General features: G+C 42.8%; 1 protein-coding gene across 1 annotated transcript; it reads left to right on the forward strand.

Annotated features, from left to right (window-relative positions):
- Nucleotides 1–2,042: 2,042 nt before the first annotated feature.
- Nucleotides 2,043–16,880, forward strand: NKRF (NFKB repressing factor). Its single transcript, XM_028087818.2, has 3 exons — nt 2,043–2,710; nt 12,739–12,869; nt 13,937–16,880. The coding sequence occupies exons 1-3, from the start codon at nt 2,445–2,447 to the stop codon at nt 15,892–15,894; spliced, it is 2,355 nt and encodes a 784-aa protein (XP_027943619.2). The 5' UTR covers nt 2,043–2,444; the 3' UTR covers nt 15,895–16,880.
- The last annotated feature ends 921 nt before the right edge of the window (nt 16,881–17,801 follow it).

Here is a 17,801-nt window from a genome sequence, read left to right on the forward strand (position 1 = left end):
TTTTCTAGGCATGATGTGTATTGAATACAATGCTGATTTTGATCAAAGTTGGCAGTTTAGGCTGAAATTAATCCAGCTGTGAAATAACAAATCAGCTGAAAATGTAGACTCCATGAAAATGAATTTCACAAGGTTGGGACATTGGGAAGAGCCTTCATTCATTCATTCATTCATTCATTCATTCATTCATTCAATGATTCATTTAATTCAACAAATATCTCTGGAGTGTCTACCGGAGCCAGGTCTAGGTGCTAAAAGCAAGATGAATGAGAGTTCCTTATTCTCATGGAACTGACATTCTTGGGGCAGTGGGAATAAACTTTAAAAAATAAATTTCAGAAGTTGGTACAGAAGTTGGCTGTGAAGAACAAGGAAAAAACAAAACAAAACAAAACCCAGGGCAATGCAATGGCAAATGACTGGGGGAACACTGGATAAGGAGTCAGGTGACAGAGATTCTGATCTCAGCTTTGCCAGAACAGTCTCTACAGCCTTCAGCAAGTCAATTCACCTCTCTGGCCTTATTTTTCTCACTCATACAAGGATGACTTGAATGTATGATCTCTAAGCTTCCTTCCTAGTATCGAGTTCTCTGATTTGATAGTTTGAAGACCATTACTTCAATAAACATGAATGCTTACCCTTGAGTCAAAGACAAAGCACACTCCATGTAATGGGACAGACATGGAAATAAATCATTATGCAACAGTGTGAAAACCACTGTTATCTTCTGCTCTTCTTAGTCCAATATACCCCTATACAGAAGATGTGTCATATAATGAGAAACATGTCATTTAAAAAACATGTCATTTAGGGGCACCTGGGTGGCTCAGTCGTTAAGCGGCTGCCTTCGGCTCAGGTCATGATCCCAGGGTCGGGCTCGGCAGGTTGCCTGCTCAGCTGCGGGAAGCCTCCTTGGCAGCGGGAAGCCTGCTTCTCCCTCTCTCACTCGCCCTGCTTGTGATCCCTCTCTCGCTGTCTTTCTGTCAAATAAATAAATAAAATCTTTAAAAAAATAAATTAAAAAATATGTCATTTAAAGAGGTAAAGAGGGCAATGGGTCAAAGTCTCCTCATCCAAAGGTCCCGCTGCCAGCGGGGCGCTGAGTTTTATGGAGGACTGTTTTCCCCCACCAAGATCGTAATCAGTTCTAGGACAACAGAGAAAACCCTGTTTCTTTTTCCTTTGTATTTCTACTATATTGAGCTTACAGTAGGTGCTGTGTAAATTCCCGCTGAGAGACATTTGTTGATTACTTGAACATCGCACGTTGTTGCCGGCAGACCGGTACCGAGGAAACTGCCTGGAGCAGATCCGCAGGTGGAGTGATAACGTTTGACGACGGAGTGATTAACCACTTGCTGCTGTGCAGCTTTTAACCCTCTTCTTTGAGCTCTTTTTGTATTTTGTAATATTTTGCACGTTTTAAATTCATACATGACATACAGAATTATTTGCAATTGCGATCAGAACTGTGTAAACATGGTGTCTGTATCTGTCAGCAATTGGAATGGCATATGGATGATACAAGTGGCTGAGCTGAGAAGTGGCGCTGTGGATGATTTTCTTTGCAAAGTATTACATTTTTCCTATGTTTTCACAATAAAATACAAGGCTAATGACGCACGATGTAGAGGTTTTCAAGCTAGCCTCTGAAGAAAAGGCGCCTCGGAGAGCTGACATTTTTTAAAAAAAAGTGTAAAATCCAAACCGAAGTCCCCCGCCCCGCCCCCCCCAAAGGGCACGGTCCCAGTGTCGCACCGCTCAAAAACCCAGGCAAAAGCGTCAGGCAAGCCGTTGTGCCAACAATCATCTGAGGGCGCCTTCCAGGGATTTCAGGGAATCATGTTCCCGAACCTCAGAGAATCTTCCAAAATTCCCTTCCGAAAGTCCCCGCCCTCCGCTTGTCACCGTAGTGCGTCAAAGGCCCGTAGTCGTCACAGGAGGGAAAAATGTACCTCGCGCGAGATTCGGCGACGGGATTTCGAAGTTAGGGAACAGCCGCGGCGCACGCGCACTGGCCTCACAACCTCGGGGCGGCACGCGGGTAGGTAGGCTAGAGCCCAGAGGAGGGGGAACAGAGCGTGCTGGTGTCTCCCCCCCGTCACCGCGCAGTGCGTGGATCTGCGGGTCGCTGGAGGTGCGGAGCACCGGGCCGGACCCGGCCTCCCCGGCGCGCGTGTGACTGCGGCGGGCGCCCTCCTGCGCCTCCACGAGTTGGAGGAGTGCCGCCGGCGTGCGCCCCGGCGTCGGGACGTGAGCTCGTGCTCGCCTTTTCCTTTTTAACGGTCGCCCCCCACGCACACACTCCAGTCCCCTGAGAGTTGGTCTTCGCGCCTCGGCGCGCCCCTCCTCACCCGGCCCCTCCCACCGACCCCCGTTCCCGCTCGCTCCTGCTGGGTAGCCGCCTTCATCCCTGGGGTCCCTGCTTGGGGGCGGAGAAGATGGCTGGCGGACGTCTGCTGCTGGGGGGCGACTTCCTGTCGCCGCCGCCGCTGCCCCCCCTCCCGCCGCCGCCGCTGCCGCCCCTCCCGCCGCCCCCGCCCGAGCCAGTGCTGGAGCAGTGGCGCTATAGCCACGAAAGTGACTGGCAGTGGGCTCTGCGGCGCAGCTTCATCTGTCGGCACCTGCACAGCTATCCCGGGGCTGCTCTGGACCAGCTCCTCGCGCTCTCCGCCGCCTGGACCAACCACGTTTTCCTGGGCTGCAGGTGAGGAAGGTGTGAGGGTCGGGTTAGGGACCCGGTAGGGGGCTCGGGGATGGGGGTCGGGATAGAGACGGGGGCAGGATACGGACGAGGGCGTAGAGGCTGGAGATTTGGAGGTGCTGGAGGACACCAGGGGGTTCAGTATTGGTCTGGGGGGATCGGCCGAGCGAGGTGGTAGAGGATGACATAACAGCCAGAAGAAGGGTGTGGGGATCACGGGAGCGGCTCCTCCAGGACCAGGGATGGAGATTAAGCAGCACCTGGAAGGGGATTGTTGAGGGGTGGTCATCGTGGCGGTGGTTTTGGAGGGCGTGGGAAATGACGAATAGCAGAATCTCGGACCTGCGTAGGACCTTGCAAGGATGCGGTATCCGCAGAGATGCTTGACAGTCGGGGCATCGAGGGTCTGCGGGCGGAGGGTGGAGGGGGGGGAGCAAGGGAACTCTCCTAGTCTCCTCCTGACCACTCCCTCTTTCCATCCCCGTTAAATAAAACAGCACCAACCCCCCGACGGGGTTTTACTGTCTTCTCCTGGGGAGGCGGTTTGTATGAGGTCTCTCAGCTGCAGGGTCCGCCTTGCTTGTAGATTTGCGCATAATATGTCTGGACGCAAACAAAGAGATGGATATATGTTACTCTAAAAATGGATTGCTCTCCTTTCACCTTAAATGTGATCAGGAGGATTAATATTTGGCCTCTGGGTGAGGTTTTAGGGGTGTGTGTGTGTACCCCCCCTTTCCTAGAACCTGGTGCGCGTTCTCAGCAGGCCTCTTTGAGAGCTCTTTGCATTCAATGGAGACTGCAGTATGGTTCCAACGCATTTTTTTTTTTAAACAGACTACTTGGACCTCTGTCCTTCTGCACCCCAAATCGGTCCTAGACTAATCATTCCTTTGATAGACTGAGAAGCTTCTTTTTTTGGACACTCCTGCCTCACGGTGAATTTTTTACTAGGAAGGATGAGAAGTTCTGGAAAATGATCAGATCAAATTCAGCCAGTTCAGTTTTAGGAATGACCATAACAGATACAGAAAAATAGGATTATCCACTTCTACCTTTAATTGTTGAACATAGCATCTAGTGTATACTTTGTTTTGCTCTGATCACCAAAATTTATTTTTTCCTATTTTCTCTAGGTTAGTATAATTTCTGCCTCCAGAGACAATGATTATTTCACTGGAGGAACTGGTTACAACTGGGGAAGCCTCAGTTATTAATTCAGTTAAATCTAATTGACCTTCACTTAACAATATTGTTTTTGCAGTTGAAAAAGTACCTTTATCCCATAATCATACATCTCCTTGATATCACAGAAGGCCATGGGAAATCTGAATCCTGAAAAAAATTTTTTTTTACATGGGGGAGAGTAGCTATCCTTTGTGTTAATAATACATCTTACCTTCCCACAAGAATGTAAGCTCCTTTGGGAAAGAGGTTTTTGCTTTCTTATTCACACTTTTATCCTCAGTGCCTAGAAGAGTGTCTTCTGCATGATCGCCATTCAATAAATATGTGTGGGGTAAACAGATGAATATAGCTTTATAATGTACAACATATTTTAATTATTTATGTATCTCTCTTAATACAACAACCTTGGGAATTAGGTGGTATCTCATTTTTACAGCTAAGTCAATGGAGACCAAGAAGTTAAGTGACTTTGCCAAGGTTCCACAGTCGGGACTACGACTCAGGTCTTCTAATGCTCTTTCCACTGAGACACAGCTGCTATATTTGGGAAGGATGGCCCAGGAGTGAAAGCAAGTAACTGACACAAGCCACATCATTTTTATATCTCAGGATTTCATTCCAAGAACAAGAGCCCTTTATATAACTAGGGCATTAACCAACACAGAGTAGGCCAGTGGTAGTTGGTGTTAAAAGCTAAAGCATCCAGGACATTTGTGTGTGTGTGCACTCACCCAAGCACATCTGTGTGTAGAGTGTGTGTGTGTGTGTAACAAGATGAATGAATATATATACACACACACACACACACACACACACATTTCATATCATATTTTAGGTAAGTCAGTTCCGTCACTACAAGAAGTGCCATAACATTATCAAATAGCTTAACTGAAGAATAATGTTTACATTATATCTGATAACATAGATACGAGAGAAAGGGAAGGGGTAACAAAGAATCTTGGAAGCTAGGGACCAAGTGCAGTGTTCCACGTTAGTCAGGCTTTATGTTAGCTGTCAGCTTCAGAGGGGTAAAATCTACATTCCAGTACTACTTTTTTTTTTTTAAGATTTTATTTATTTGACAGAGAGAGACACAGTGAGAGAGGGAACCCAAGCAGGGGGAGTGGGAGACGGAGAAGCAGGCTTCCTGAAGAGCAGGGAGCCTGATGCGGGGCTCGATCCCAGGACCCTGGGATCATGACCCGAGCCGAAGGCAGACGCTTAACGACTGAGCCACGCAGGCGCCCCTACATTCCAGTACTTCTTAAGGTTGATGTTGGCAGAGCTCATTTTCTGGTCTGTTCTGTGACAGAAGATTGTTCTCTCAAGGGAACTGCAGAATACATGGTGTAACAGCCTCTTCTGAATTTAAATTGTTAATTTGTTGTTCATCCCTTGACTTTGGGAACAGGTTGTAAATAGTAGCACTTTTTTTTACCCCCCCCCCCAATGAAGGGCTTTCTGTGTTCTCTTTTAGTTAGGGCTGAAATAACTCCTAGGTCAAGGGTATCTTTGAAAACTCCTTGATCATAAGACCAAGCCAGGAGGAGCTCACATGTTCAGGGAGGCAAACCATGTTTCATTCCTTTTGGTGATAGTGGCGATTTTCATGGAACAAGCTTGACTATCTTGATTCTGCAACAGTGGGTCTCAAGCTTAAGCAAGCATCACAACCAACTGTCAGGCTTGTTAAAAAATAGATTGCTGGGCTCCACCCCAGGCTTTCTGATTCAGTAGGTCTGCGGCAGGACCCCTGAATTTGCATTTCTAACAAGTTCCCGGGTGGTACTGATGATCAGGTGATGCTGGTCCAGTGATTACACCATGAGAACCACTGCTTTATAGGATAAAATAAAACTGTTTTTCCAATATGCTTTTTGATCATTTTTCCCTCATAGTCCAGGTAACCAGGAATCTCAAATAGCTGAACTTATTTCTCTTCACTGTTTTGTCTGTTTCATAAAAGTAAACAACCTGTCAAAGAATTTTTTTCTGCGAGCAATTTCTAAGATACGTCTTGTGGCTAATGGAAAGTTAGTGCAGGTGGGTGGGGAGATGGGGTAACTAGGTGATGGGCATTAAGGAGGGCACTTGATGGAATGAGCACTGGGTGTGATAGGCAACTGATGAATCACTGAACTCAGCTTCTGAAACAACAAAAAAAGAAAAGTTAGTGAAGTCTTCTAATCAACTGAATCTATAGCACTCACATAATTGTTCATATGAATGCCTGGGGAACTGTAAAATTTTTACTTAAAAACTGTAGATAATGTATCTGTATTTAATAAAGCAGAATGGTTAACTAGAGCATTCAGGTTTTCAATTATTCTTCATCAATAGGATTAGAACCAGAATCCTGGCCTATTGATTTTTGATGAGATATTTGTAGGAAAAATATATCTTAAAATGAAACCAGGCTTGCTGCCTTGATATTGTCTCTTCCTTGTTGCTATGAGACTGATTTTTGGAAGGTAGATGCCAGTTGAGCTCATGTTGTGAAACTAACTTTGCACATAGGTAGCCTGCATCAGTCACCAGCTAAAGAAATGGGAGTGGGAACTTTCCAAAGATTTATCAATCTGGTTGTGGGTTATTCACTTATGATGTTAAGAGTCTTATTAATAGTTTTGAATAAATAATTTTATACTTGGAAATCCTGATCTTTGTTTAGTTTTCAAACCTCAGCTGTTTTTGGACCTAGTAGAGCAGTTTAATAAATCTTTTAAAAATTTGGAAGCATTACTAAATATTTGTTAAATTTCAGGTGCGTTGTAGATCATAAGTATGCGCTTATCTTTTTTCAAGAATGTAAGATTCATGAAATCACATGTCTTTGTCCATTATAAATCATCTTTATGTATGCCAGGCATGGTGGGACAGTTGAATAGCATCCTGATTTCCAAAAGCTTGGTACATAGTAAGCTATCTTTGAAAACTCTGAAGACCTCCTGAGGTTTTTTGCTTTTGTTTTTTTAAGCATTTATGATCAAATGGGTAAATTAACAGACTTAAATATATAATATGTGTGCATCTTATAATTACTGTATAAGATTTGCCGTAATGATACTTTGCATCATGGTCTCTCCATAAGGTAAAATACTGTATAGCCATTAAAACTCATGTGGTAATGACATAGGAAAAAACTTAGGATCTCATAAATTAAGAACAACCCCCCACCCTACTAGAGTGCAAATCAACATAGATGATCTATAGGAGATTTGGGGGGAGGGCGGCGCCAGTGGTATGGAAAGCACAGAGAAAGGAATAAAAAGTAAACTTCAAATGTTAATGAAGTTATCAGTGGTTGGGTTTGTAGGTGCTTTCTTGGTGGGTTCTCTAAAATTTCTGGAGTGAAGGTGATACTTTATTTTTTTAAAGATTTATTTGTTTATTTGAGGGGGGGAAGAGGGAGAGAGAGAGAATCTCAAGCAGACTCAGTGCTGAGCACAAGAGCCTGAGGCAGGGCTCAATCTCACAACCCTAAGATTGGGACCTGAGCTGAAATCAAGAGTCAGATGCTTTTTTTTTTTTTTTTATTTGACAGAGAGAGACACAGCGAGAGAGGGAACACAAGCAGGGGGAGTGGGAGAGGGAGAAGCAGGCTCCCCGCAGAGCGGGGAGCCTGATGCAGGGCTCGATCCCAGGACCCTGGGATCATGACCTGAGCCGAAGGTAGACGCTTAACGACTGAGCCACCCAGGCGCCCCAAGAGTCAGATGCTTAGCTGCTTAACTGACTGCACCACCCAAGTGCCCTTCATAGTAGATTTTTTAAAGTAACACCTTTAGGGGCACCTGGGTGGCACAGTTGGTTAAGCGAACGACTCTTGATTTTGGTCTGGTCCTCATCTCAGGTCCTAATCCTAGGGTCGTGAGATTGAGCCCCACCTCAACCTCTGTGCTTAGAATGGAGTCAACCTGGGATTTTCTCTCCCTCTCCCCCTGCCCCTCCCGCTGGTGCGCTCTCTCTCTCTAAAATAAATGAACAAATCTTTTAAAAATAAATAAATCTACTATGAAAAAATACATAATGGAAACCAGTAATGAAAGTTTTACTGGCTTGGCTTATTTAAAATTTGTGGAACCACTTCTTTGCTCTTGGATAGCTACTCTCTCAACAATTTTAGAAATGAGAATGAAATCCTAGTGGTCTTATTAAAGACTCTAGATTAATATTTGCATTGTTCTCTGAATAGTCAAGAGTCAGGTACTATACAGTCTTTTCCATTATTGTTTGAGCTGGTTGGGTTTCCTCAATATTATGACTTCCTGATAAAGGACTGAGAAGCTGACTGTGTTCACAACCTACGCAAAGGTTTATTTTTATAGCCCATGGGTGATGTTGAATTTTGTGGCAGATGTAATGAATAGGGAACAGTGGGTATAATCATTACTAATGCTGGAAGAAACCTGAGAGAAAAGTGAATGGAATGAGCCCCAAATGCGTCGCTTCTGCATGCTGTATGTATGGCCTACATGCCATTTACAGTTGTATGCCATATGTGGAATCAGGCTGGAATCGAAGCCTGGAGACGTTTGACTGGAACTCAAGGTGAGTGGCTTGAGTGTAGTGCCAATTCAGGTAGCAAAAGTGGCAGTTCAAGATTATTTATAGACTTTCACTTTCATGATCTTTTGTTTCCATCCTGTACCTTGGAAATTGGACTCCCAACTCTGAATAGAAGTGATGTATAGAAAGTACAGTGTTTTAGGCTGTACTTTTTTTTTTTTTCAGGCTATACTTTCTGATGTTTAGATAAGAATAAATGAAAATGAAGTTACTCTTGGCATTTAAATACTGATGTTAGCAGCAGCAGTCAGAGCTGTTATCAGTGGGAAGTGCAGGTTGCAACTGAGCTGGCTTGTGCTCATCTGTCCGTGAAGGCCACCAAGTCCCGACTTCCTGGCTTTGCAAGGAAAGACATCTGATGGGTGTGGAACCAGTTGTGCCCAAAATGGAAAACGTTACCCTCCTTCAGGTTCAGAACCTATTCACGTCAAGGTGTGATAGTTACTCATATTCAGAACTTTCTTCCCAAAGGCCACCAGGAGTCTCTTTTTTTGGTCATAGGCCAGGAAAGGCTCTCAAGGTAGGAAGGGTGAGTAGGTCCCCGTGATAACGAAAACTTCACTTGAGCCTGTCTATTTGTTTCTCTGCAGTTATATGATATTCAGTCAAGCAGCCAACCTACTTTATGAGGAACCCCTTTAAAAATTGTATGCTTCGAAGCTTTTTATTATGGAAAAAACCGAACACACAAAAGTAAAAGAGTTTAATGGACTTCCATGTACCCATTACTCGACTTCAGCAATATCAACAGTTTCTCATGCTGCCCTTCTCATTTCTTCTGTTGTGCCCCCAGTTTTTTTGTGGGAGATAGTCTGGAGTATATTAAAGAAAATCTTGACGTCATTTCACCTGCGAATACTTCAGTATGTATCTATACCAGACAAGAATTTTTATTTTTATTTTTTTTAGTGGGGAGAGGGGCAGAGGGAGAGAAAGAGAATATTAAGCAGACTCCACTGAGCGTTGAGCCCATCACGGGGCTCTATCTCACAACCCTGAGACCATGACCTGAGCCAGAATCAGGAGTCAGATGCTTAACTGACTGAGCCACCCAGGTGCCCCACAGATAAGAATTTTTACAAAGAGAGTCATAATAGGGGTGCCTGGGTGGCTCAGTCAGTTAAGCATCTGACTCTTGATCTCAGCTCAAAGCTCAGGTCTTGATCTCAGGGTTGTGGGTTCAAGCCCCATGTTGGGCTCCATGCTGGGTGTGGAGCCTACTTAAAAAATAGAGTCAATACCATTATCCACACTCAACAAAATTAACAGTAATTTCTTAAAATCCATGTTCAGTTCTCTCTACTTGTTTCAAAGTGTATTTTTTTAATGTTATTTTTAAGTAATCTCTTACACCCAACATGTGGCTCAAACAACCCCGAGATCAAGAGTCGTATGCTCTACGGACTGAACCAGCCAGGCGCCCCTCATTTGTATTTTGGTTTGTTTGATTCATGATCCAAACCAGGTCCATGCACTGTATTTGGTTGATCTGTCTCCTTTAATCTATAACCCCATTCCCCTATCCTTTTATTTTCATGCTGTTTATTTGATGAAGAAATTGGATTGTCACATAGTGTTTCCTTCATTCTGGATTTGGCTGGCTATGTTCTTATGGTGATGTTTAACATATTTCTGGGAGTGAGGGGCTTGCTTAGGTTCAGGTTCAATTATTTGAAGGACAATACTTTATAGATAGTGCTTTGTATTTCCTCTCATATAAGGGGACACATGTCTGCTTGTCTCATTTTTTAGTGATAGTAAGATTATAAAGTTCCCATAAACTTTTTTAATCAAATTTTTTATTGAGATAGAGATTCACATGCAGTTGTAGGAAGTAATACAAAGAGATGCCCTGCATTCTTTACCCAGTTCCTCCAGTGATAACATTTTGCAAAATTATTGTGTAATATCAAAACTAGGACAGTGACATTGTTAACAATCCACTGATTTTATTTAGTCTCCCAGTTTTACTAGTACTCGTGTGTGTGTGTGTGTGTGTGTATTTTTAGTTGAATACAGTTTATTACATGTGTAGGTTTGTGTATCCACTACCACAGTCAAGATATTGAACAGTTCCAATACTATAAGGATCCCTCATATCACCCTTTTATAACCACATCCAGGGACGCCTGGGTAGCTCAGTCGGTTAAGCGTCTGCCTTTGGCTCAGGTCATGATCCCAGGGTCCTGGGATCCAGCCCCACATCGGGCTCCCTGCTCCTCGGGAAGCCTGCTTCTCCCTCTGCCTGCTGCTCCCCCTGCTTTGTGCACTCTCTCTCTCTCTGACAAACAAATAAATAAAATCTTAAAAAAAAAAAAAAAACATCCGTTTCCTTTCCACTCATACACGATACTGGGTGTATCAATAGTTATTTCCTTTGTATTGCTGAGTAGTGTTCTGAGGTGTGTACATACCACAGTTTAACCATCCACCTGTTGAAGGCCTTCTGAGCTGATTGCAGTTTTTGGCTGTTACAAATAAAACTGCTGTGAACATTCATGTACAGGTTTTTGTGTGAATGTAAGTTTTGATTTCTTTGAGATAAATGGCCAAAAAAAAAAAGGGCCATTGCTAGGTCGAGTGGTAATTGCATGTTTAATTTTTAAGACACTTCCAAGTTGTTTTCCAGAGTGGCCATACCATTTTACATTCCCTCCAGCAGTCTATGAATGATCTAGTTTCTCTGTGTCCTTGCCAGCATTTGATGTTGTCATTCTTTTTTACTTTAGCCATTCTGAGGGTGCAGAGTGATACCTTGTTGTGGTTTTAAAGTACCTTTCTCTGGTAGTTAATGATGTTGACCATCTTTTCATGTGCTTATTTGCAGTATGTCTATCCTGTTTGGTTAAATGTTCTGTTCATGTCTTTTTGTTCACTTTTTAATATATATATTTTTTTACTGTTGCATTTTGAGAGATGTTTATACTGAATACTATGTTTTGTTTTGTTTTGTTGTCAGGTGTTTGGTTTGTAAATCTCTCTCCCAGTCTGTAGCTTGTCTTTTTGTCCTCTTCATAGGGGCTTTTGAGAGCAAAAGTTTTTAATTTTGATGAAGTCCCTTTTATCAGTTTTTCCTTTTATGGATCTTGCTTTTGGTATCAAGTATGAGAACTGTTGGCCTAGCCCTAGATCTGAAGATTTTCTCCTGTGTTTCTAAAGAAATTTATAGTTTTACATTTTGGTCCATGATACATTTTGAATAAATTTTTGGATGAGAAGTGAGGTTGAGGTTTTGTTTGTTGCTGATGGATGCCCACTTACTCCAGCACCATTTGTTGAAAAGGGTGTCCTTCTCTATTGAGTTGCTTTTGCAGCTTGAACATGTTTGTGGAGGTCTCTTTCTGGGTTCTTCCTCATCAACTTTTCACCTCATAGGCCTAGCAGTCATCGATGATAATTTATTATTTTATGATGGGTGGCAAAATGGCAGTAGTCTATCATTCCTTCATTTATTAGCTGGAATGCTTCTGTAAAAGAGATTTTTCTCATCAACTCTTAGTTACTCTGATGTACAATTTGTACAGGAAAATGCCAGATAAATGCTTGCTTTCTTTAATATTACCTGTTTTCGGAATAATGACTTGTTTCCTCACCATCTTCCAAAGGTGACCAATAATGAGTTTGTAAGTATCATTACAGACTAATGGATCGTTGGCATATTTGTTATGTCTGAATCCACTGCAGGTTATTATTCTTATTGATAATCCAGTTGACTCACTTTGCCAGTAGGAGTGTGGTCAGATTGGCTTCTGAGTCCATTTGACACAACCCCTGAGGCCTTTTACAGCTTCCTTGTTTCCAGGCACAGGAATATCTCCCAGGTTCATCTTGTACATTTCTTCCCCCAGACTTGTAATCAGCCATTTCTCTAAGGACCCTGATTCCTTTTTGTGGGAGATGGTAAAGACCATAGTCTGGATGTTAACAACCCAGACACTCTTAACACTCTTAGGACTTCTGTAAATATACAAATGTAATTATTTACATATAATACACATATATGACAGAGAAAGATCATGAGTTTATATGGATGCTTTTAATTCATATTAAAAGATCTTCACTTAAATGATTTTATGTTCATATGTCTTCTAATGACAGTAACATAATTACTCATTTGATAGGTAAGTATTATAGGGCACATTGTTCAGTTTTATAGCCAGGATACTCTGCTGATGAAGTCCTGTGGGGACAATTACAAGATTAGCTCATTTAGAAACTTTTTAAAAAACTGCATTCTTATCTGTTTTAACTGTAGATTATATTAATTTAAATAGGTACAGCCCACGCCTGATGGAAAAAATTCTCCAAATGGCTGAAGGTATTGATATTGGGGAGATGCCTTCATATGATCTGATGCTGTCCAAACCTTCCAAGGGTCAAAAACGTCACCTCTCAACATGTGATGGTGAGTATACTTGTTTTTGGAAGGTGGGATTTGAAGAAACAACATGGCTTTTTTAAAAATGGTATGAGTGTGGTATATGGTCTTAAATAACATTGGTTAACATTGGACCTTACACAAATGTAAAAGAGTTTTAACTTTTAGTTATGTACAGTTTTGTGGTTTTTTTTTTTTGAGGATGGTAAATGGAACTGAAAAATAAGAATACTGATGTCACACGATAATGCTGTCCTTGAAGTCCATGCCATGGAACCTCCCTCTAAATAGAACAACCTTATACTCTGATCATTTGAACATCTAAGTAACTAAATCCTCTTGGATGGGTCCAAGATGGACCAGCTTTCTCTGAACAGTGCTACAGGGAGGAGGCTCTAGCGTCTGGCCTAGCCTCAACAGAGAGTTCTTCTAGAGCTTTCAATTCGCTATCCCCCATAAATCATTAGTTTCCAGCTGCTATTTGTTCTAGAAATAAAATATAGCAAACCACCCTTTTGTGCGGGATAGGTCGGAACTAAGATTTTGAAGTTGAAAACCTTTGGGGTCTTTTGATAATTATTTTTATTTGATTTTTAGTCACAACCACATAAAGAACTATGACAGCGTTACCTCTGCTGCCAAAGCAAGAGGCTGTGTAAACGCCCCTGGCCGTCACCTCTTTTGCGTTAGAACCATCTATTCCATTTGCGGTGTTTTAAGAAGGGCGCTCTCCAGCACAGGTGGCATGAGATTATACTGGAACAACCTATTCCTCAGCAGACTTCACCTGTGCTTTGCCTCATTAGATACAGAAGCACCTACCAGTCACGTGTGGTGGTGACCTGCATACCTGATTCAGGGCATATTTTCCGTCAAGTTTCTTCCCTTACCCATGGGACAGGGACCATCCCTTGTTATATCGGAATCCTACGTTGATAGTCCCTTCACCTAAATGACCTGAAGTTCTTGTGATGGGAAGTAGTATCTTGTACCAACAGTGCAACTTGCAAATAAAATGGTTGGTACTATTTTCCTGTTTGCTTCTTTTGAAATATTCCCTTTTTAATGAATTGTAAATTTCACTCATTCTGTAGGTCAAAATCCTCCTAAAAAGCAAGCCGGTTCCAAATTCCATGCGAGACCTCGTTTTGAGCCTGTACATTTTGTAGCTAGTAGTTCAAAAGATGAAAGACAGGAAGATCCTTATGGCCCTCAAACAAAAGAGGTAAACGAACAAACACATTTTGCCGGCATGCCAAGAGACATCTACCAAGATTATACTCAAGACTCTTTCAGTGTGCAAGACGGGAATTCTCAGTATTGTGATTCATCAGGATTTATTTTCACAAAAGACCAGCCTGTAACAGCCAATATGTATTTCGACAGTGGGAACCCCGCTCCAAGCAGCACATCACAGCAGGCAAACTCTCAGTCAGCTCCTGAGCCTTCACCATCACAGACATTTCCTGAGTCTGTGGTAGCTGAGAAGCAGTATTTTATTGAAAAATTAACAGCGACTATCTGGAAGAACCTTTCTAATCCAGAGATGACTTCTGGCTCTGATAAAATTAATTATACATACATGTTAACTCGGTGTATTCAGGCATGTAAGACAAATCCTGAGTACATCTATGCTCCTTTAAAAGAGATCCCTCCTGCCGACATCCCCAAAAATAAAAAACTTCTAACAGACGGTTATGCGTGTGAAGTTAGATGCCAGAATATCTACTTAACCACTGGTTATGCTGGCAGCAAGAATGGGTCCAGGGATCGAGCTACTGAGCTAGCTGTAAAACTCTTGCAGAAACGTATCGAAGTTAGAGTTGTCCGGCGGAAATTCAAGCACACGATCGGAGAGGACCTTGTGGTGTGTCAGATCGGCATGCCCGCGTACGAGTTTCCTCCGGCTCTGAAGCCGCCGGAAGAGCTGGTGGTGCTGGCTAAAGATGCTTCTGGGCAGCCGATTTTTAATGCTTCCGCCAAACACTGGACCAATTTTGTCCTTACAGAAAATGCAAACGATGCGATTGGCATCCTCAACAATTCTGCCTCATACAACAAAATGTCAGTTGAATACAAATACGAGATGATGCCGAATCGCACGTGGCGTTGCCGCGTGTTTCTGCAAGATCACTGCTTGGCTGAAGGTTATGGAACCAAAAAAACAAGCAAACACGCAGCTGCCGATGAGGCTTTGAAAATCCTTCAAAAAACACAGCCCACTTACCCCTCGGTCAAAAGTTCACAGTGCCAGACAGGCTCTTCACCCAGGGGATCTGGAAAGAAGAAAGATATAAAGGATCTCGTAGTTTATGAGAATTCTTCAAATCCGGTGTGCACCCTGAACGACACAGCTCAGTTCAACCGCATGACTGTCGAATACGTCTACGAAAGAATGACAGGCCTCCGATGGAAATGCAAGGTGATCCTAGAGAGCGAAGTGATCGCGGAAGCAGTTGGGGTGAAGAAAACGGTCAAATACGAAGCTGCTGGGGAAGCTGTGAAAACCCTCAAAAAGACCCAGCCGACCGTCATTAACAATTTGAAGAAAGGAGCTGTCGAAGATGTGATTTCCAGAAATGAAATTCAGGGCCGCTCGGCAGAGGAGGCTTATAAACAACAAATCAAAGAAGATAACATAGGAAACCAGCTGCTGAGAAAGATGGGCTGGACGGGTGGCGGTTTAGGTAAATCCGGCGAGGGCATCCGGGAGCCGATCTCTGTCAAAGAGCAGCATAAGCGAGAGGGGCTTGGCCTTGATGTGGAGAGGGTGAACAAAATCGCCAAGAGAGACATCGAACAGATCATCAGAAACTACGCCCGCTCGGAGAGCCACACGGATTTGACTTTCTCCACGGAGCTGACTAATGACGAGCGGAAGCAAATACACCAGATCGCCCAGAAGTACGGTCTTAAGAGTAAGTCGCACGGGGTAGGCCACGACAGGTACCTGGTGGTAGGCAGGAAGCGGCGGAAGGAAGACCTCCTGGACCAGCTCAAACAGGAAGGCCAAGTGGGGCATTACGAGCTCGTGATGCCGCAAGCAAATTGAGCTCGTAACTAATTTACTTTGTAAATGCCCCATGAGGCAGATTCACGAATGAAAGAAATGCCACATGTCCTGGCTGCAGAGTATATCCATTCTTAAGATGTCTCACCTTGTTCATTTCATATAGTGCTTTATTAGATAGTGGAACCTGAAGAATTGTGTCCACTCGTATTAGCTTAAATCCAGCAGGTGATATTGTGCAGTTACTGTTTGTGTCTTTGGTATTGCTGTGTCCCTCCGATTTTAGTAGTTTGTACAAAGCAAGAACACGTATCCAAATGGAATTTCACCCCGAGAAAGAAATTCCCATTTTAAAGGGCATAGCACAGCAATCTGCAACAATATGTAAAGTTGATATTGATTACGATAAAACTACAGTCTTAATTTCAGACTTCCTGAAAATGTCAGATCATTTTGTATTACTATTTTCATCTCTGTGTGAAGCCAGTTAAAGAATGTTTAACAGTAAATTGTGCCGTACGTGTAAATGTCCCTACCGACTAAATGATGTAAAACTTTCTTAAAGTAATTTTAGTGTTCGTTTATTTATAACTTCTACCATGTGGTTTCCAGAATATTGGAAGTGAATTACTGTTATCTTGTGATATGAGTTTTAATAAATTCTAGTCTTCATGCTGAGAGAGCACTATTTGAGAGAGCAGTTGAAAAGTTTCAAAAACTTTGCTTCAATCTGAAGAAAGGAAGCTGGAGCTGTCTGTTCTTGGTGCCTTGCAGAGAGCCTCACAGCAACTCTCCGTTACAGCTTTTCCCGTGGTTTGGGCGCACAGCACATCCAAGGCGGCCACAGCGGGGGCAGAGCTGGGTAAGAGACCGGAGACACCTTGGTGCTTTGATGAAAAGGTCAGTTGGCTGGTCCCTCTCTCAAAAAGCTTATTAAGCCCCAAAAGCCAACTTTGTAACATATTTAAAACTGCTATTTTCGCTTATTTCTGGAATGTAAAAAAAAAAATGTATAAAAAAGAATTAGTGTATGCTTCCTGAATAAAAAGGAGCTGATGTTGATCAGAATGGCAGTGTGCTTATTTCTGGGCAGCAGCCTAGTAGCGACACTCTGGGTCTTTGGAGAGGGGAAGTGGTGTTTGCACAAAATATTTCAACACCAGAGCACATGTGGATGAATGTAATGACTTAGCAGATGCGAACGGCTAATCGGTCACCCATCACGTTTTTGCTGTGGGCCAACATGCTGGCTGCGACCAAATCTCCGGCTGTGTACTTCTACATGATTTTGGTTTTGTATCTCCGATAAATCAAGTATCGATATTTAGAGATGAATGTTAATATCAATAGTTAAACATGCCAATGAAATGATAGAACAATTAGGGTGTTTACAGTGTCTGAAGGCATTTAGCCCCATACTTGACGTGTAATTGGCCCACAATAAACAGTAATTGCCTTTCCCCTCTCTTTTCTATTTTGCGTCAAGAAGCTGCCCATTGTAGTTAAACCAGTAGTTTAAAAACATAAAGGGATTGGCTTTTGTACCTGGATCTCTAAGTTTTAGTCACCCACAGTGATTAACTGTGATATTTGCTTTTCACTAACTCTCTTTCTTACAGTGCGTGGCCTTTCCTAATGTTGGTAGGAAAAGAAATGAGGTGTGCATTTTATTTTGGCACTTAATGTTTTAACAGTGGCAAAGGGAACATAAGCTGGGATGTTTATAGATTTTATAGGATTTTTTTTTTTTAAAACCTACAGGGTTCATGCCAACCTTGAGAAGCTGTGGTTCAATTAGCAAGTTAGAAAAGCCAGCCTTCAGTTCTCTTGAGTAAGAGTGGCTTTGCGGATCAAGGGGGAGGGGGTGAAAACTCATTTCTCTCTTCACATTTCTTTTCTTTTCCCAAAATGATTGGGCGGGAGGAGGGAGGTGGGGAGTAGGGACATGT

The sequence above is a fragment of the Eumetopias jubatus genome, unplaced genomic scaffold (assembly GCF_037043125.1).
Source record: "Eumetopias jubatus isolate StellerSeaLion01/CBP00866 unplaced genomic scaffold, mEumJub1_p1.0 scaffold_11, whole genome shotgun sequence".
In the NCBI taxonomy this organism is placed as follows: Eukaryota; Metazoa; Chordata; class Mammalia; order Carnivora; family Otariidae; genus Eumetopias; species Eumetopias jubatus.

Bases quoted from the DNA above. Each gene is read 5' to 3' on its own strand.
- NKRF (XM_028087818.2), top strand. From the start codon at position 2,445: ATGGCTGGCGGACGTCTGCTGCTGGGGGGCGACTTCCTGTCGCCGCCG. The intron at 2,711-12,738 runs GTGAGGAAGGTG...TAATTTAAATAG, and splicing joins CACGTTTTCCTGGGCTGCAG to GTACAGCCCACGCCTGATGG. The intron at 12,870-13,936 runs GTGAGTATACTT...CTCATTCTGTAG, and splicing joins TCACCTCTCAACATGTGATG to GTCAAAATCCTCCTAAAAAG.